This window comes from Caenorhabditis elegans, chromosome IV, assembly GCF_000002985.6.
Source record: "Caenorhabditis elegans chromosome IV".
Taxonomy (NCBI): Eukaryota; Metazoa; Nematoda; class Chromadorea; order Rhabditida; family Rhabditidae; genus Caenorhabditis; species Caenorhabditis elegans.
The window spans coordinates 8,869,939-8,888,626 of record NC_003282.8 but is presented as its reverse complement, the minus strand read 5'-3'; the positions used below and the strand labels follow the sequence as shown (position 1 = coordinate 8,888,626).

At 33.0% G+C, this 18,688-nt stretch overlaps 5 protein-coding genes, 1 non-coding gene and 1 pseudogene across 14 annotated transcripts; 3 read left to right on the top strand and 4 right to left on the bottom strand.

Moving 5' to 3' along the window:
- Positions 1-24: 24 nt before the first annotated feature.
- Positions 25-2,099, bottom strand: C09G9.5 (the record flags this gene model as incomplete). 3 transcript variants are annotated; one of them, NM_001268421.4, is made up of 6 exons in its annotated part: positions 25-274; positions 329-428; positions 541-672; positions 724-831; positions 1,342-1,467; positions 2,027-2,099. In NM_001268421.4, the coding sequence occupies 6 exons, from the start codon at positions 2,055-2,057 to the stop codon at positions 172-174; spliced, it is 600 nt and encodes a 199-aa protein (NP_001255350.1). The 3 variants fall into 3 exon arrangements, with proteins under 3 accessions (NP_001255350.1, NP_001255351.1, NP_001294090.1); NM_001268422.3 differs by lacking the exon at positions 2,027-2,099 and having other exon boundaries at positions 172-274; positions 1,342-1,444; NM_001307161.3 differs by lacking the exons at positions 724-831; positions 1,342-1,467; positions 2,027-2,099 and having other exon boundaries at positions 172-274; positions 541-649.
- A 4,287-nt stretch (positions 2,100-6,386) lies between these two features.
- Positions 6,387-7,146, bottom strand: C09G9.8 (the record flags this gene model as incomplete). 3 transcript variants are annotated; one of them, NM_001268420.4, is made up of 3 exons in its annotated part: positions 6,621-6,741; positions 6,790-7,014; positions 7,057-7,146. In NM_001268420.4, the coding sequence occupies 2 exons, from the start codon at positions 7,141-7,143 to the stop codon at positions 6,985-6,987; spliced, it is 117 nt and encodes a 38-aa protein (NP_001255349.1). The 3 variants fall into 3 exon arrangements, with proteins under 3 accessions (NP_001255347.1, NP_001255349.1, NP_001255348.1); NM_001268419.1 differs by having other exon boundaries at positions 6,664-6,741; positions 6,790-6,912; positions 7,057-7,143; NM_001268418.1 differs by lacking the exons at positions 6,621-6,741; positions 6,790-7,014 and adding an exon at positions 6,387-6,434 and having other exon boundaries at positions 7,057-7,143.
- A 1,570-nt stretch (positions 7,147-8,716) lies between these two features.
- Positions 8,717-11,237, top strand: npax-4 (Paired domain-containing protein; the record flags this gene model as incomplete). 2 transcript variants are annotated; one of them, NM_001268417.2, is made up of 5 exons in its annotated part: positions 8,717-8,907; positions 9,100-9,207; positions 9,251-9,425; positions 10,222-10,362; positions 10,938-11,237. In NM_001268417.2, the coding sequence occupies 5 exons, from the start codon at positions 8,802-8,804 to the stop codon at positions 11,014-11,016; spliced, it is 609 nt and encodes a 202-aa protein (NP_001255346.1). The 2 variants fall into 2 exon arrangements, with proteins under 2 accessions (NP_001255346.1, NP_001255345.1); NM_001268416.3 differs by lacking the exons at positions 8,717-8,907; positions 9,100-9,207; positions 9,251-9,425; positions 10,222-10,362 and having other exon boundaries at positions 10,949-11,074.
- On the top strand, positions 9,214-9,234 carry 21ur-15139. Its single transcript, NR_056329.1, has one exon.
- A 367-nt stretch (positions 11,238-11,604) lies between the features above and the next one.
- hdl-2 (Histidine Decarboxyase Like) lies at positions 11,605-14,480 on the bottom strand. Its single transcript, NM_069138.5, has 13 exons — positions 14,426-14,480; positions 14,263-14,379; positions 13,897-14,086; positions 13,700-13,847; positions 13,549-13,649; positions 13,402-13,503; positions 12,648-13,114; positions 12,527-12,604; positions 12,372-12,481; positions 12,132-12,328; positions 11,989-12,087; positions 11,826-11,943; positions 11,605-11,781 (listed from the first exon to the last, which is right to left on the bottom strand). The coding sequence occupies exons 2-13, from the start codon at positions 14,355-14,357 to the stop codon at positions 11,651-11,653; spliced, it is 1,836 nt and encodes a 611-aa protein (NP_501539.3). The 5' UTR covers positions 14,358-14,379; positions 14,426-14,480; the 3' UTR covers positions 11,605-11,650.
- Positions 14,481-14,619: 139 nt separating this feature from the next.
- C09G9.9 lies at positions 14,620-14,807 on the bottom strand (annotated as a pseudogene). Its single transcript has one exon. A coding segment is annotated over exon 1 (188 nt).
- A 761-nt stretch (positions 14,808-15,568) lies between these two features.
- On the top strand, positions 15,569-18,665 carry C09G9.3 (C6 domain-containing protein; the record flags this gene model as incomplete). Of its 3 annotated transcripts, NM_001268415.1 has the most annotated exons (6): positions 15,622-15,630; positions 15,911-15,992; positions 16,208-16,261; positions 17,061-17,178; positions 17,225-17,338; positions 17,389-17,467. In NM_001268415.1, 6 exons carry the CDS (start codon positions 15,622-15,624, stop codon positions 17,465-17,467), a joined length of 456 nt encoding a protein of 151 aa, NP_001255344.1. The 3 variants fall into 3 exon arrangements, with proteins under 3 accessions (NP_501538.4, NP_001129846.1, NP_001255344.1); NM_069137.6 differs by lacking the exon at positions 16,208-16,261 and having other exon boundaries at positions 15,569-15,630; positions 17,389-17,792; NM_001136374.3 differs by lacking the exons at positions 16,208-16,261; positions 17,061-17,178; positions 17,225-17,338; positions 17,389-17,467 and adding exons at positions 18,006-18,117; positions 18,211-18,324; positions 18,447-18,665 and having other exon boundaries at positions 15,570-15,630.
- Between the last annotated feature and the right edge of the window lie 23 nt (positions 18,666-18,688).

Genomic DNA, 18,688 nt, shown 5'->3' with positions numbered 1-18,688 from the left:
TTGTAGTGAACTGATATGTTATTATAATCAAACAATTTATGCACTAATTTAAGTTAAAAAAAAACATATTTATTTTTTACAATCAAAAAATTATAGCGACAAACCCGTGTGAAAAATCAGGAATCTTTAAAAAAAATGAATGGTTGAAAATATCAATTAGAAACTTCAAGTTCATCTTCGATTGAAAAGGTACAACCTTCGAACATCAATATACGTCCAAATATACGAATAGATGAAGAATATTTCAAATGCACCAAATACCAGCAATGCAACTCTGAAATTGATAAAATAGTATACCCTAGGTTTCCTTTTTTTTTCAAAATCCCACCTTAATAAAATAATATCAACAATTTTATAACTCCGATCTTGTCCATTAACCTCTTCTCTAATTTCATCAGGAACTGTGATTGTCGATCCGATTACCGCTCCTGTAATCTCTCTTTTTCCAATTAAAAACTGTCAAATTTGGTCGTCCGGTTCACAATCTCTCAATATTTGCGAAACTGATTAAAACCACACCGAAAAAAAAACTTCGCTCACCAGCATATGCAAAAAACAGAATCGTATTCAAAACCATATATGGTAGTAAAAATTTGGGTCTCGCACGGAAAACTGCCATAATAAACATTAAACTGAAGGTGAGGATCATGGTGATAAGTATGGAGCAGATTACTGAAAAATCCATATTTCTAAATAATTCAGATTAAATTTATTTAACTGTACCAATAAATTCAACATAATTCTTCGGTGTTTTTTGAATCAATCTTATTAATCCATAAACGTAAAATGCAAATAAGAAAATTGCATTGAAACTGATTCCAAATATTGCAACTGAAAACATATTTTTTAATATAAATTTTTCATCGACTCCCTTAACATTCTTGTTACCCTGTTTTTTATAAATAAATAATCCATCGAAAAAAATAGCCTTGTTATTTATTTTGTGATCAGTATTTTTAGGTTTGATAACACTTGTAAAACAAACAAAACAAAAATGTAAACAATTTTATAATGATTCTCATGTTATTTTTGTTTTCAATTTTTCTATTATTAAGAGATAAGCTTTAATGTGTCAAAAATCAAATAAAAAAGAGAGAAATAATGCCTGCCTGCCTTCACCTCGCGCGCCTTCTGTACACGCAAACGTTGTTTCTTTCATTTGTTAATTTAACTTTCATCAAATAAGATGATAAAATAAAGATAATTGTGTAAATTAACACTGTGAGAACAAAATAAGTACATAAGATATGAAAAAGTAGGCAGGCATAGGTAGGCGTGTGGGAACCTAGAAAATAATCCCACTTTCTCTCGAATTAATTAATAAAAACTTCTCAAACTAACTTTTATGAACACCAAAATATCCACAAAGCTTCGTTGGTTTAGGCGCTGTTGGCATTGAAAAATAATTTTGATCCGTTGATAATTTATCAGAAATTGTAGACATTGTGATGAAAGTGTTGGAAACTTCTGCAAATTTCAGGAATTGAATAAAAAAAATAAATAGGAGGCTACAAATCACTGTATTTGTTTCAATGATTATGATACGAACCTATTTAAGTGAATTTTTTTGAACTTTTGCGGAAAAGGGAAATGGTCTGATAATGCATATTTTTGTGGTGATAATTTTGAAGAAACTTTGATCGGTAACATTTTTTGCATAGATGAAAGTCGAAGAACAAGAACAATTCTCAATATAAATTTAAGTGGGAAATCTTTAAAGCACAGGAAACCTGGGAGCAAAAAAGTGAAGAAATGGCAATATATGCATATTTTGATAATTTCATGTATACACTATGATAGACAATTTAAATTTGAATTAGAAAAGTTCGTGACTATAGTTACTGACTTTTCTATACTGCGCTAAAGTTTCCAAGTGGACTCTCCACGATTTCGCTCTACTTTTCTGCTTCTTACTAATATAACTGATCAGAAAGTCTTTAAAAAATAATTCAAACTTGTATTCAAACTCTTTCTCGTTTTACAGATTTTTTTATAATTTTGAGACAATCAAAGGATAAAGACAAACCTTTCTTTTTAAGATCCCGTTTTGTTTTCATAATTTCAGATAGAATTGTTTACGAAAACAGGATGAAGATTATCTGAAAAATTACATTATATTCAAAAAAAGAAAATTAACTAAGTAAGACAAAGTATTTTAGTAACCAAGAAAAACTTTTTCACGAACAAAACAAATGGCAGCTGTCTGAGATAATCGGTGAAACAAAATCTCTCAAATATTGGCTAATCTTAAAATTACTACTGGAAAGTATGTCAAACTACTTTTTCCAAATGAAACCTCTTTCAGTCAAAAAAGGAGGAGCCACATGTCCATTTTTACCATTAAATGTTTGCGTATCGAAAACTTAATCGGCCCGAACCGAGACACTATGAGGTCAACATGTGATGATGAGAGAGAGAGAGTATGGATCAAGGTATTATATAGAAAAAATACTGAAAGAATGCGGGGAAAATGAGTCATGATAAATACTAAAATAAGTTAAATATCGTTTTGAAAATATCAAGAGTTCTAGAGGAATAAAGTAAATTGAAAAATTCATAGTATAGTTTTCAAAAGATAAATTCCTAACATTGAAAAAACTTAAATTTTTCAAAAATCCGAAATTTGATCTTTAATTTCAAAATACTTCGTAACAACCCATGCCTTTAATTAATAAAAGCTTGGCAGATGCGACATCTTAAATTTTTTTAAATTTTGCGTTTTTGCTTGAATTATTCGTTTTTGAAAGCAATACAATTTTAAAATGTTAAAAAAAATCATTAAAAGAACCCAAAAACGCATAACATTTTCCTGATAAAGTTTATTTTCAAAAAAAAATTATATAAACTTTTTCATTTTCTCGTAACTTTTTGAACTAATACCATTTGAACTCTTCATGATCTTCAAAAAGTCTTCACTCATTTTTTTTCTCATCTGTGCCGTCCCCAATTTTCCTGCTCTATTTATTTTCGTCAATCCCAAAATCAAATCAAACCAAAATCAATCAACGAGAGTACAAATAGATGGACAAGATGGTTACGGAATCGAAAAATGAGAGAAAATATATAAAAGAAATGCTCGGATATTGCGCATTTTTTTGTGGGAAAAATGAATTCTAATCACATGAAACTTGAGAAAATATGAAAAAGTATAAGAAGTATAAGAATTTTGAATGATATCACTTATTTATAAAGTTGTTGTTTCAAATGTGTATTTTCAATCAACTGTTAATCAAAAAATAATCAAAAATTACTAACTGATAAAATATTGATATTTCTAAAATGAATTGGTATAAATATATGATTCCAACGTTAACATTTGGATTATTGAAAATATGGGATAAATTGGCCTCTCAAGTAGTAAAATGTTTTTTTAAATTTAAAAAATGGTTGATTATTTCTTCATTCAAAAATAAAAATTACTGAAAGTAAAAGTTTCAAAAACCATAGCAACAAAAAATCAAGTCATGCAAATAATGAAAATATCAACGAAATTCTTTAATTTCCACTTGAAACAGTAAATTGAATAGAAATTTCTCTGAACATGTTTTATGATATTTAAGTGGCTAATTTTATAAAATGGATGTATCATGAAGCAGATTAAAAATATCATACCGAAATGATTGGCTTGCGAAAAAAGTGAGTTCCTGACCTATTTCGGTTTGAAAGGCATTTTCTTCGAAAAATGTTTGCTCTGGAGTGATTATCTTGCTCTGTTTACATATCAGTGTTCACCATAGTGAGAAAAATGAAATGAAGTGTATATTGGACATATTATAACGAAACTTTTGAATAGGTTTTTTCAGATAAAAAAAATGACAACCACTTAGTTTTCAGCTACATATCACAATTTTGGAAGTCGGCCAATTTTTGACAAATATTATATTCCAATTACGTTTGATTTTTTGGTGAACAGTTTAGGAATAAACCCTACAGTAAAATTGTTGACTTGTTATAAATTACACACAAAGTCCAATAATTTAGAAAATTTGATTGAATACAAAAATTTTGGTTGATTTTCAAGTATAAATAATTGAAACATAATTAGAATATTAAAAACACATTTTTAGCTGACACTCAAAATTATGATAAGTGAAGTTTGAGCTTACTTCGCCCAATAAATAATTCCAGCTAAAACAAAAAAGGCATCTTGTTTTCCACAGAAGTCAGAATGAAAAGCAATTCATCTCGAAACATTTTTGTTTGCTCAATCATATCTTCGTCATCATAAAAATTTTACAATGGGTGCGGAAAGGGAGCGGAGGTACATGATACATGCAGAATTGTGAGAAAACTAAACTATGATTATTTATCTTCAATGCTCCATGATGCTCTACTGCATCTCTGCCTCTTCGTGTACAAACAAACGACTCAATCTTTACTTTTTCAAATGGAAAACACTGTCTCGCAACTTCAAAATATTTTTTTTATGAATTGGACTTTTCATGGAAATATACAATTTAAATTTTTTGGGAATTTAATCATGTGTCAGTGTTGTAAAAGATGCCTGTTAAAAATACTCGTTTTCAAAAATCTTGTTTTTTTTCTAAAAAGCTGCTTGGAAGTTTTAAAAAGTTGAGTGACAAATCACGAATACTCCAAAGAAACACACAAAAAAAAACTGAACAAAAAAGAAACATCGAAATAAACATACGTAGTTTAATCCTTTTTATATAAACCGTCTCATGACCTCTTTCTAAGAGTTTGGAATGTTTTTTGCTTGAGGTAAAAAAAACTTAAATGTTACATAAAATTGAGGTCTAGGACAACACTCAAAATATAAAGTGCGAACTTTCACCTATGTGATTTTTTTTTCAATGTATCGTGCTCGATCAGATTAGTATGCAGAAAAAGGCAGAGGCAAAAATAGCCGAAAAGGTTGAAACCAAAATATGGGCGGGACCCTTTATTACTTTTCTGAAAACTTTCCGCTTTTTTTCATACAAGTTTTTTTTTCGTTTGGAACAAATGTGTTTCTTCAGATTGATACATATATTTTCAACATTAATTTTAGAAATAATAGATCCCGGCCATATCTCGGTTGAATTTTCGTTTCTGCGTACAACCTTCTTACTTCTCGGCACTTTTTTTCAGAATTTTCTTCGTATCCTTACCGGGTGAGTAGAACAAAAAACACGAGTATTTAGCTTTTGGAAGGGAATATCAGGAATGTTTTCTAGAATCGAATGGAATATAATAATATTATTTGTAATGTATATTTTGTAAGGAATTGACTTCTCAAATAGATGTGGCTTATCAGTAGAATTTAATGGGTTTCTAAAGTTCAACAAAATATGGTGGTGATCTAGATAAAACGACTTCCGCCCTCCAAAATAATATCACCTGAAAAAGGAACCGGAAATTAGAAAAAAAGTAGAATAGTAATTTTTTAATGCGGATATCTGAGTGAAACTGATATTTGATTCTGGATCGGCAAACTTTTCTGGTTCTTGTGTATTAAATAAAAATTTCATTCATTTGTTAAATTTTGTCAATTTTTATTTAGAAAAAGAAATGTTTCCTCATTAGGCTTTGAAATGATTATTTCCTCATTTTAAGACTAACTATAAGAATACTAAGACGTTTATATTTTTCATAACTTGACAATTTTGATTTTAAACTGCTTTCCGATCATACACAAGAACCGTTTTTTAATGCATTTATGCGAGGTTCAGTTTTCAAAAAGAAGGAAGTTATCATAAAGTTAAGAAATCTAAAAAAGAATAATACTTCATCTGTTTCTTATCGATAAACATGCCATTCACTGTTTTTCCATCTAATATTTGACAAAAATTTCAGCTTCAAACCCTGTTTTTTTGAGCCACACCCACACAAGGAAATTTAACAATTTGTGAGTAACCACATTGATGACATCGCCTACATGATTGTACTTGTGGCACTGACCAATGAAACTAAAAAGAATACAAAAAAGTCTGAAATATTTGAATGAGGAAATTGGAGTTGAACTGAACTATTTTGTATTTGTTTTTGAATCAAAAGTGAAGTGAGTGAACGATATTGTCACCCCCCAACCCTCAGTGAGATAAGTGGTTTTCCGAAGTGAATCCACTTATAGTGACCATTCACAGAGACACTAAATAAGCATCAATCATTTTGTATTGTAGAATAGTAGACGGTGATTTCATTTCACTGTTTATTTTAAAACAGACGTGAAATGATAATACCCAAATGGACTAATGAAAATGGTAATCTGCTCTTATCTGCTCTTATTAAGATCACTGGAAGTTGCGGACGAACTGCTGAAAGAAATAGTAAAAAGAAAGTTAAAAAAAACTAGTAAAACGAAAAGCATTTTCCAACTTACTATGCCATATGATCTTCTGGTGTAACATCCTATGACTCTCCAAAACAATGACGGTATGGTCTCTCTATTCAACAGAGATATTGGCAGCACCGACTGGAGTTGATTTCAGCATCTGCAATTTTGCCCCTGATAAGTTTGATAACCCAGTTTCACTACTTGAAACCCTTCTAGATTTCCACTGTCCACACAAAGGCAATGAGTCAATGAGAAAGAGGTAGGCGAATAGCGAGGGTAGGCAATGATTTTGGAGTCAGTGGGTATTTTCCTCAAAATTAAAAGCTATAGTTCTCTTGTTTACACGGTTTATTTCCAATCAATTCTCAATTAGAACGCTTTTTAAATTATATTACTGTAACAGAAACTGCGGGTCCTAGAACTGCGTAAGGTAAGCCATTTGAACTCCTCCCGTATATGTATTTCTGAAAAATAAATTTGACAAATTTGAAAAGTTAATTAAACAAACTCACAGTTGGGTACTCTGAGTATAGACCAATATCTGCGGCCGTAAACTTTTTGATAACAAGGAATCCATTCAAGATTTCATAATTAGAAGAATCAACTATGTTTCCGGCTTCATCAACAAATGATCCCTTGAATTTACCGTCAAAATGATAAATTTGATTTCCTCGGTTCATTTTCCTAATGAGAGACTTAGCGCCTTTTTAGAAATTCATTTCAACTCTCTCACCCATCTTAATAACATTTATTGGCTAAAACATTGGACTTAACCTAACCTTCACTTTCATTCCGAATAGAGATGCTTCAGAGCAGGTGAAATAAATGACAATTATAAAAAGAAACGTGACAATAATTTTGTTCATCGTCTGCAAAAAACACAATTTTGAAATAGTAGAGAAGTGTTTAAGGTTTCAAGATCTTCAAACAATAAATGGTGAAATTCTGAAGAAATCGATGATTTTTAAATGTTTGCAAATGTGAAACGTCAATGACTTCGTCACATCATAGCGATGAGTCAATTTTCAATTCAATTGTTCTCTGGTTTGGTGGTAGGTGGGACAATTCTAAATGCCTTAACTTAAAAAAACAAAAATATAATATAATAAAACATTTTTGGTATTGTTGCGAAAGTAGGGGAAAAAAGTAGCACTGGATAAATATTTCTATACAACTAGCCATGCCTTGATGCCAAATATCTATACAAAAAGTTTTAAAATTTCCTGATTACCGTATTTACTCTATTGGTATTGCACCCAATTGTTCAACATTCTCATTTGTCGTGGGTCCTACAAAAATTGTTAATTGACAAAATGTCTGCCATTTCTTTTTCTCTCGGTGCAATACTATTCAAGAAAATCGGCGTTTATTTATGTTCTCTATTTCTATTAGCCCTTGTCAAAGAAGTTTACAGATAACGTGCCATTGTGTCTACTGCAACTATCAAGTCACTTCGAATTGTTCGATCTATCAATCAGTTTCACACTTTTCTTTCAATGTTCCGCTCATCAATTCATCATCTACACTGTAATCATAAGTATCATTATGGGATATTTTGATAGGACCTTTGAACCCCTTACTGCAACAAAAAAGTTCTCTAACAGTGATTAATGATGTTCCAATCAAGTGCGAAATTCGGCACCTTTTCAATTTTTCAGTGATTTTGTGTGCTTCAATTTGAAACTATTTTGATTAGTTTCACTGATTAAACCGCACTTTTTCTCTTTGAAAAAACCGCTACTTGCAAGAATAATAGATGTCTCGAAGTGCCGACAAAAGAAAAATGATGATGATTCGCACTTTCCGACGTGTCTTCAGGTGTGTGACCAATTTGTCATGTTCCTTTGCCGCTATCAACAATATCTTTCACACCTATCCGATACACAAAAAGGTTCTGATTGGATAAGGAGACATTAAACAAATCAGAGTAATTTGTGAAAAACTTGTTATAGTTGTGAAATCTTCCAAAAAAAAAAGGTTCAACATCTAGCTGCAGAGAAGCGCACAGAGAATAGTATAGAAACGTTTCAAATAATTATTTCTAAAAGTTATGAGCTTCATTTTTATTGCTCTAAAAATAGGTAATCATGTATCAATAATGAAACCCGTTGAAAGCACAAAAAATACACTTCATTACCCGCTCCATTCCTTATACACCTTCACATTTCTGGCAATCCTGAACGATAATTAATAATTCTTACAATACACCTGATCATCATTTGTCACCTACTCGTCGTTTTCTTCATTCCGGCGGCAAATTACAAAGGGATTGCCGCCACGCTTCTTCTTCCCACTTCCTCTCATTTCCGATCCGTCTAACAGATATCATCATCAGGCCGTTCTTCTCATCTTCCAATGCTGCTTTACACGACTACCGTATCCTTGAACCTAAAAAACAAGAAAAGAGGCGGAGCGTAAAGGTCTAAACCGATGGGGGTCAAGAAACCGTATTACTTGACAACAAGGTGGATTCGACTTAATTCAACATTTTCTCACAATTTTATCATCATAATTCTGTCAAAAAATGATGTCGCCATCAATATTTCCACCGATCAACTTCCTTTTTCAAAACTCTGCTCTGCTCTCTAGCTTTGCTGCACAAAAAGCTTTGTCAAATGGTCATCCATCAGGTGAGATTTCTAGAATCATCTACAGTCTTAGTGTTTTTTTCAAACGATTTCCGGCTATAAGCGTTTAAAACTTAATTTCTAGGAATACAAAGATCGGTTTAGAACAAGAACATTTTATCGGCAAAACTGCACACTCAAATTGAAAATTTGACTCTCTTTTTCCCATGTTTTATATTCAAAAAAGTGTTTCAGGTTCGTCACTTGCTGCATTGGAAAAACTATCAAAAGCGTTCCGGCGACCGGATCTTCATATTGAAAAGCTTGCTTCGTCATGCATTGATAAGCAAAAGGATTTGAAAAGTTTGTTCAAGAACGTTATGCTTTACAAGATTATTTATTACAGTGACCAATGTGGTCCCATCACGAAATCGATATGGTCGGCCATACATCTCTGGGCGACCACTTCTAACTTGTGATAGGCAGAAAATTGTGGAATGTTATAAGAAGGGAATGAAGAAGATTCATATTGCTAAACAATTAGGGATCACTCACAGCTGTGTGAGTAAGGTTTTAAGAAGGTGAGAACCATTCGTTTTGTTGCTGTTAGTCTAATTCTGTGCCAGTTTTAAAACAACAAAATGTACATCCAGAAATGAGGATTCATTCTAAAGGTGAAACTTTTTCAAATTGTGTTTATGATTTTGGACAATTTTCATTACTTTCGCATTTAGTGCCTCATGTACGAAGAAAAATTAGTTTGTGCTCATGCGAAAGGCTTAGTTTCGTAGAGGAAATGGGAAATTTAGGACTGTTGGGAAAACTGCCGCAATTCTACATTTTCAAACTTGATGTTTCTTTAAAAAATGTTTGCAGGTTTCAAAAATAGTTTTCTGCTTCACTTATCCACCTAAAACTTTAACATATCTGGGCCATTCGTCCCCACGCCTGACAATCAATGTTCACCTACCTACACTACCTACAGTAATCCCGAGTCGGGATTCCCGACATCAATATGCTAACCACTCCATGTCCATACGGGCGCCCTTAAGGTGTCACTCGTCCTTCTCGTCCACCTTCCGCGCACACTTCCAAATTTACTACTAATCGCGCTAAATCAAATAGAAATGTGATGATTTATGCGGACTTTGATATGTTCCCTCATCCGGCCAGTTAAATCTTAAGATTATATCGCCGAACATTAAAAAAAACTGTAGATTTCTGAATTGGAGGTTTCAAGAAAATTATGTTGAAATAGCAAAACGATGGACATGGTGGGAAATGTTGGCTCTTTTGACGGGATATCAAGTGTAAAAAAATTATTATTCATCGCCTTTGCATTATGATACTGTTATGAGTATAAATATGTTTATTTAGGTACGCTGAAACTGGTGAAATAGTTGCAAAAGCATGCCGAACAGCTTCTTGTTCCTGTCCTGGATCTGCAGAAGAACATGATGCACGGTATTGCAAACATCTTCAGGATAACACTATTCGATTATTTTTCTCGATTGAAAAGTAAGTGGTTCTTTTTGTCGATTTATTAATATTATGATAACTAAAATTTTCTGAAAATTTACCAGTAATAAATGAAAAAAAAAACAAACCAAAATAGTCAAACTAATCGCATAAATCAATACAATTATTTTACAGCCTTTTTTTAATTTAGAATGGGGATAAAACATTTTTGAGATTTTTTCCATGATTCAAATTTGAAATTGTGCTTCTCGGAATCTGTTGAGGTTATTAGAGACAAACAAATTTTGATGGTCCACCATTAAAGTTTGAACAAATTTAACATAAATATAGTACGCATACTGGTTGGCAAGAAAACTCGTTACATCCTAGAATGCATCACGGATAGAACGATTCACAAGCTAATCCTCAATCATAAAATAGGAAGACCATACTCTATGTCTTAAGTGAGTTTACAACTTCCAATGCCTCACTCTTTTTATTGCCTGGATATTTTGCGAGACAATGAACCTACTAGACTGCACAACGGATTAAAAAAAAAAATACCGTTCATGGCATTCAACATTACTTATTTATTAATATATTTATTTAAATATTAATTTCTGTGGGATTTTCAGCCTTCTTCGGAATGAGTCAACATCCTCACGTATCATCTATTTCTCAAAGCCGCCATCATATTCAACACTTGAAATTTGAATTATCAACTTTCAAATGCCCAATGACGTTCACTTTGGAAATAAGTCAGAGATTTTAAGTTAATAATATTGTCATATACTTGGAAATGGATTATCAAAGTTTTAATATTACCACTATTGTTTTATCATCGTATGATTTCTCGCAAAATATGTGATTGATTTCTTTGTCCGGTTATCGTTTTTTTCCTGGTTGTCGGAGTTTTACATAAAATTATTTAAAAATATTCTGTTTTTCCAAAGACAGAGAGTCAAACAGTAACACTGATATTTTCAAACGAAAGTCTTAGATCTAAATTTTCATATCTATAGACTGAAATAGTTGAAAATATTTGAAAAAAGGTGAAAAAAAGTGTACAAAAAGTGGGAAGCACAGAAAACAGTGAATCCACTATTTTTTGGGCTTCCCACCTTCCGTCCACTCTTTGCCACTTTCCTACCATCTCTTTGCCACCTTTCTACCACCTTTTTCCCGCCTAGTTATCACCATTTTTCTAATTCCGGCAAAAAATGGACAAAGGAGGCAGTGATAGATGAAACCAGGCTACACTAGACAAAAGCCCATATTTAGATTAGGCCACCAAAAAAAAATCACTTCAAACTATTTATTCACAGAACTTTTCCAATCATCATAAAGATCAATTCTTTTTCTTCTTCTTATCAATTCCATCATCCGATTGTGTGGTATCAGTTGTCTCATTTGGTGAACCCCCAATCATTTCACAGAACTCATTTTTCGGAGTCTCACAAACTATCTTCTTCTTCTTCTCTGAAAATTCATGTTTTTCTTTTAATCTAAAATTTTAAACTTACTCAAAGCCTCTTCAAACTCATCGACACTGTTCACCAAAGTCGAGACAGACTCGTCCATGATTGAGAGGTTGCATCGACCGTAGTTGACAACTGACTTGATGAGGACTTTTCCGTGGAACTGGAAATATATTAATTATAACGATTCTGTGTTTCAAAAACTAACCGAAACAATTGAGAACTTGAGAGTTGAGGACAAGACGAGATAGTTGTGGAACATTGAAGTAATCTTATTTGTATCCTCAGTGCGATCTTTGATTTTTTTCTGAAACATCTAAATTAATTAATTATTTCAAATAAAAAAAATACATTTTTATACTGAAAAACTGTAACTCCATGTTCATTGGTATGATGCATCTCGAATAACTGTGAATGATGTGACATCCTCTCAGAGAAAGCGTTCCCAAGAATAATCTTTCGCTTGACAGCTTCACGAATTGATCGGATACCATGGAGACGAATGAGAATCCATAAACGAATTGGGTGTTCTCCATAAAGGATCTTGGCTGAAATAGATACATTAGGACATATTCTACCAGAATAACTCACCTCCATCCAACTCCAATTTCTCACAACTCCAAACAACTGAAATTCTTCCAGAATACGGGAACAGGGATGAACATGTAATGTGCACGGAGTGTACTTCGGATATTAGTGCACTGAAAATTGGAAATCTAGCAGGCTTATAAAATCGGTTAACTTACTGAACATTATTTCTGCTATTACTGTCGAGCCATTCACATCCAGCATACGATGCATCAAGGTGAAGCCAGATTTTCTTGCTGAAAGTTGGGAAAAATGTTGGAACATGTAAAGATAAAATACCTTCTGGAGACTGTTACCAGATCCCAAATCTCATCATTTGCCGCGATATTAGCTGATCCATAGTTTGCAATAATCACTAGTGGAGTGAATCCTCTTGCAATATCTTTCTCCATTTGTTTCAGCAAATTCGCTGATGTCATTCCAGATCCGTTCTTCTCATCGGTGATCACTTTTCGAAGTTTAACTCGGCACGAAATACACGGTTCCTTCAGTGGAACTTGAGAATCATCACTACAGTATACAATGTAATCCGCGTTCTTCGATCGTTCCTTGCCCGAATCCGTCTTTTCAAATTTTTCAATCGCATGACGGATTACCGAAATGAAGACATCACACGGTGTGTAGAATACAGTACCAATTGGATCACGTAGCTCTCCGAGACTTGATTTTATTTGAGGAATTGCCATTGAAGTGGATAGCCATTTACAAATAATTCGCTCAATCGATTCAATTATTGGAGAAGAGTTCTGAAATACAATCACTTGAAAAAAAAAAAAACTTTCAGTGAATTTGCTTTGAATCGATTGGGGGCGAATTTTTTTTGACACCGCTCAAAAATGTATATTTTGTTTAGAAGTTGAACAAGACTCGGTCCGATTGCCATGTCAATTTTTAAACCTTGGTTAGATATTGACTAGAGTTGAATTTGGAGCCTTTTGAAAAACTTGAGCATTACGTAAACCAAGTTTTGTGCCAACTTTGGAACCTTTTAAGCGAGTTGGGTCAAATTGGTCCAAATGTCTCAGTGACTTACCACATCATGGCCAAGTGCAGCAGAAATAGTACTTGCAACAAGATCCGCCAGAGACTTCCCAGCGAACTTTGCATGATAACGAGGATGGTGAGTATGGCAAATCTGAAAAAAAAACCTATAAACATAAGGTTAAATCATAATCCGTACATTTGGAATGACGATTTCCTTTAGGTCCTTCAGAATCTCAGTGAGCTCTTCAGCCTTCTCAGGAACCTTTACGTGAATCCGTGAGGAATTTACGTCGTTTTCTGTAAGAAATATAAAAAATTATGAACCAATAATGTATAATGTGGGTTACCTGGAATGACTGGTTGCTTGTGTGACTCATCAAAATAGTCATTGATAAATTGAACCACTAAGCTCATGCATTTAATGAATTCATTTTTTCCAATTGGTTCCTGAAGTTTCTGCCGATCGCTTCGCTGTTGAATTTCGTTTGTCGGAGCCTAATTATTTGTTTTATTCGTCTTTTCACTAGAAAATTCCAAATTTTACCTGATTTTCAGATCGTAGAACATGCTCTTTTGATCGGTTATTATTCATTGGCTGAGGATCTTTAGATTCTTTCTCTCTATCAGGTGGACTTCGTTGCGGCTTTGGCTCCGGTGGTGGTGGTCGAACCGAAGACTTGGAGAAGTTTTCCACATCAGGATTTTCAACTTTTTTGTATTCCGACACTTTTTCACTAGAAAATTCGCTTACTGTGCATTTTTTTGCAAAATTCTACAAGTTTCAAGGGAGGCGCATTTATACAAATGGGTCTCGCCGTGTTCTTATGTTAACAGAACATTATTTTTAATATGTATTTTGGCGGCGAGACCCATACACACATATGCTCCGTCCTTTGAACCTAAATATTACCTTTTTCGTTTCAAAACAAAATACACAATAAATCCCGCATTGAAGCATAACGATACCACCAGGCATACAATCAACGCCGGCACTTCTGCTCCCATTTTCGTTATTTTTTATGCCAATCTGGAAATCATTGCGTGATCCAACGAAAATCAAAACAAACACTTACTTTGAACGATTTACTAATCGAAGGAAAACCGAATCACAGAAAATCGTGGGATAAGATTATAAAAATTTGAACTGAAGTTTATGGGTGTGGGAAAACGAGGAAAATTAGAACACGTAAAGAAGAAAAAGGCCACGAAAAATTGTGAGAAAAATACATAAACTTTGAGAAATGAATCTTGCAATTGATGGAAAAATTAAACTGATTGCAGAATTCTTCTAGAGATCTCTCGAATGTAGATATCCGAGTTGGTGATCTTCTTCTCATCAGTAGAAGATGGCTTCAGAACAGTTTTCTTGGTTGGTGCATTCTCCTTGTCTTCCTCTTTGACAGTTTTTGACGGACTCTGGCTCAGTGGTTTAAATAGTGTAATCCTTTCAATAAATGAAACCACGGGAGCTCCGTAATTTTTTAAAATCTAGTTTTAGTCCTGATTTCAGTAAACGCTATTGCCTTTTTGCCACTCATTAAGCCCCTAGTTCCATAATATCTAATTTTCAGAAGTTTTTAATAAGTCAGCAAACCGAGTCTCCAAAACAAGGCTTTAGCTTTTGCAGTACATTATAGAAAGCACGTTTTATTCTTCATTAAGCTTAGAATTCTCTATTGCAATGCTAGAAGCATCAAAAATCTAGCTGTTACGTGTACCTTGTAATATAAAAAGAATTGAAACTTTTAGGCTTTTGGCAGAAGAAAGGGAATAAACGTTTAATCCGGTCTACAATCAAAATTCTGAACAAGTTCGGAGAAAAAAGGATCAAAGTGTAGACGTACTCGTACATAATGAACTTCGGTCCCTCCAGAAATAAATGAAAACGTGAAGCGGGACGGGAAGGAGGTGGAAACATTTCTTCTAGCCAGTCATTAAGCGATAATCCGTTCAAGACCCACATTCGGGCCAGACTCCAAAATAGGGGTACGTTCCTTCTTCTCCCCTTTTCCCGCTTTCTTTACATTGTTTCCAAACTTTCTCCATTTTCGATGTTTCCACTGTGCTTCTCATTTTCCTTTCGTTTCCTGTTGAGTTATGTATAAAGTTTTACAGAAAAAATGATTGACACATGAAGCTATTTCACCGTATAACTGTTACTTTTTTTTCAAAATTCTATTTGAATTGTCTTGAAGGCTTGCACCAATTATTTTTCAGAATTTGGGCTTCACCCTGGGTTCTTTCAACTGCCGTCTCCCGGTGCTCGGGAATGATTATAGTAAGTTTATGAAACTCATACTATTGAAACTCTTACATGACCGCGTATCATTAATAACGCTCTACATTTTTGATTTTAGAATAGTTTAAGTCAAAATTGGTAAACTGCCAAATTGAAAAATCGTTGAAAAATTGTCTTCCAAATCTATGTCAAATGAAAACTGAGTAATATCCACTTCTTGGTTGTAAATGAAAATTTTTTGAGACGTTTTACTATGGTTTAAAAAAGTTCCCCATTGTCAATATCTTTAAATAGATAAAGTTATCCGATCATCTTTCAGGTGTTCTTGCTCATCCTCAGGATGATGCCTTCAACACATGCTTGCCTGCAAACTATTCCAAGTACCACACCATCTCCAACAGGTAAGTAGACAGAGTCCTGTTCCGTTTTGATTCACACTTACAATACACTTACAAAAATAATTAACAATGAATATTTGAAAACAAAGTATTCAATTTATTCAACCAAACAGAACTCGCACATTAGAAGGACATCTCAAAAGGCGACCTAATTGACACATTTCATGTTCCGTTACCGTATAATCTAAGCACTCGTACTCTTCACCATATCTGTTCAGGTTCCACAACCACTGATCCCACCGTCACTACCACCACCACTGTCGTTCCCACTGGTGAGTATAATGTGCACAAAACATCAAATGTTTAATGTTAACAAAATAAATTCAAGTTTTCAAAGTTAAAAAATTTACTAACAACAATTCGTCCGTTCAAACACCGTATCTTTCCAATTCATAAAAAACTTTCCAATTATATAATCTATAATCAGGTCATATTTGTTGGTGTTTTTTGTCAAAACAGAAAATTTTTGAACGGTTGAACCACACTTGTCTTGTTACGTCTCTATCCACTTGCCGTTTATCAGAAGTACAATGTTTCTGTGTCGAAAAATTCAACCAACTGCTGCTATTGATTGTCACTCTGTATGCCATATGCCCACAGCTTACCATATTTTTCCAATAGCACCCTATTTGCTTAACTTTGACAGCTCAATTCTCGGTTGTCTTCTTTGGTTTCATAAACATTTGTTTGAAAACATAGAAATACTTTTACTGTAAAAAATGTTTTAATGAAACCACAAAAAGCCAACCGATATATGAGATGCCAAAATAGAGTAAAGGGGAAAAGTATTAGGGAAAGTAAGGTATGCATAGTTTTTAATTTTTGCCTATTTTTTTGCCAGTTCATTTTTATTTTTCATAAATTATTTTTGTTTTAATTTCAATATATATTCTTTCGTTTTTAAATACTTTTCTATTTTTTTTTCGCTAGATGTTTAGTTTGAAATTTGATTGTCTTTATTTTAATCTTCAATTTTTTGTTTTTATATTTGTATTCAATTTAATATGGACAATTTAACTATTCGTCCAACAACTTATCATTTTTCACAAAGAAGTATTACATGAGCTTTAGGTTGTTGTGGTGAGGTAATATACTTGCCAACCCCGCGACCAAATCTTCCCGACGGACAATACGTTCCAGTGTATAGCGGTACTCCTGGTTGTAACACTGGTGTTGCAATTACTTGTTCGTAAGTAACTTTTCTGTTGAGTTAGTTTTATTCATAAATAATTAAGATCATTCGACACAACATTGGACTTGCGAGCGGGAATCTTTGGTAATCAGATTTATTATTTGAACGGTGACGTTGATACTGTAACTGTCGAATTTACATGTCAGAATGGGGAATGGTAATCATTACTTATCCATATGAATGTAACAAAATTTTTGATGATTTTAGGATCTACACTGATCAAGGACAATCAATTGCAATTGATACCGTTGAATGTGTACTTACTAATTTGGCAACAGAACCATAGTTTTTCAAATTAATTTTTTTCGGGTTTATTATGATATCAAGTATCTCTGTTTCCATAAAATTTAAAATTTCCTTCTATGATTCCCGAAAGATGAAATTTTAGATAGTTCCATCACCAACATCGATTTGTAATATAATTGAAGTTTTTTGTATCTATTAAATTGTTGAATTAAACAAATACATAGTTCATTCATTTAATTTTTCGATATTAAATTGTGTTTCTTTCAACTGTTTCAATCGCTGTTTTGTGAAATCCCGTAATATTCTGGGGTAAGTTAATTAAGTCATAAAATGGTGAGAAACTTTTCATGATTTATTTCGATTTTTTCTGATTTCTGAATAAATATTTTTAGTCTATATGTAATACTTTGTCACATAATAAAATAATATAAAAAATTGTAGTGTTTTTAGCATGCCTTTCTGTTTTGGAAAATCTACGGCAAAAATGAAAACTTTAACAATTTTTTGAAAACAATGCATGCATATTTGTACTTACACTTAATACATCTCTTCTGGTAATTCATGTTCAAAACTTTTAGATTGTTGCCCAGTAGTACCTCTAATCTTGACTGATAGTGATTTCCCCGATGGAACAGCCACTTTTGCTTATGACAGTAACACGTGTAGAACTGTCGCCACTGCCACATGCTCGTGAGTTTTTTCTGATTCGATTAGTCATTTGTATGTGTAAATTGATGTTTTTTTTGCACAAGAGCTCTGTGATTGACAAATTGAATCTTTCAGAAGTACCGATACTTCATTGGATCTTTTTGCTGCACTCGTTGGAAATGCTGTTAATTATTTGGAGTATGCTGAAAATACAGCTACAGTTCAATTAATTTGTAGTTCCGGCCAATGGTAGGTGTTTTATATTGACTATATAGATTTCATAGTTTTTAATATTTTTTAAAACTTATATAAGATTTTTAAACATTGTCGACTAAAGGCTTTTAAGCGCCCAAGTATTTCTCACTTTTCAGGACATACACTCGGATGGGATCTACTCTTGTTTTGACCACAGTAGAATGTATTCTCACAAATCCTCCAACCGGAGGATAAAACTCATGGTTGCATTTGTCGTTCGAGATTCATATTCTAGAATACACTTCTTTTTTTTTCATTTTTCGGGTCGAAAAACTGCTATTTTTATTTTATTTCCTGATATTTCAATGAGTACAATAAAGTTTCGCACGCTTTCATTCCTGTTCTCCAATTTCAAACA

Bases quoted from the DNA above. Each gene is read 5' to 3' on its own strand.
- hdl-2 (NM_069138.5), bottom strand. From the start codon at position 14,357: ATGGGAGCAGAAGTGCCGGCGTTGATTGTATGCCTGGTGGTATCGTTA. The intron at 12,482-12,526 runs GTAAGTTAACCG...TCCAATTTTCAG, and splicing joins AATAGCAGAAATAATGTTCA to TGCACTAATATCCGAAGTAC. The intron at 12,088-12,131 runs GTATTTTTTTTA...TAGATGTTTCAG, and splicing joins CAGTTTTTCAGTATAAAAAT to AAAAAAATCAAAGATCGCAC.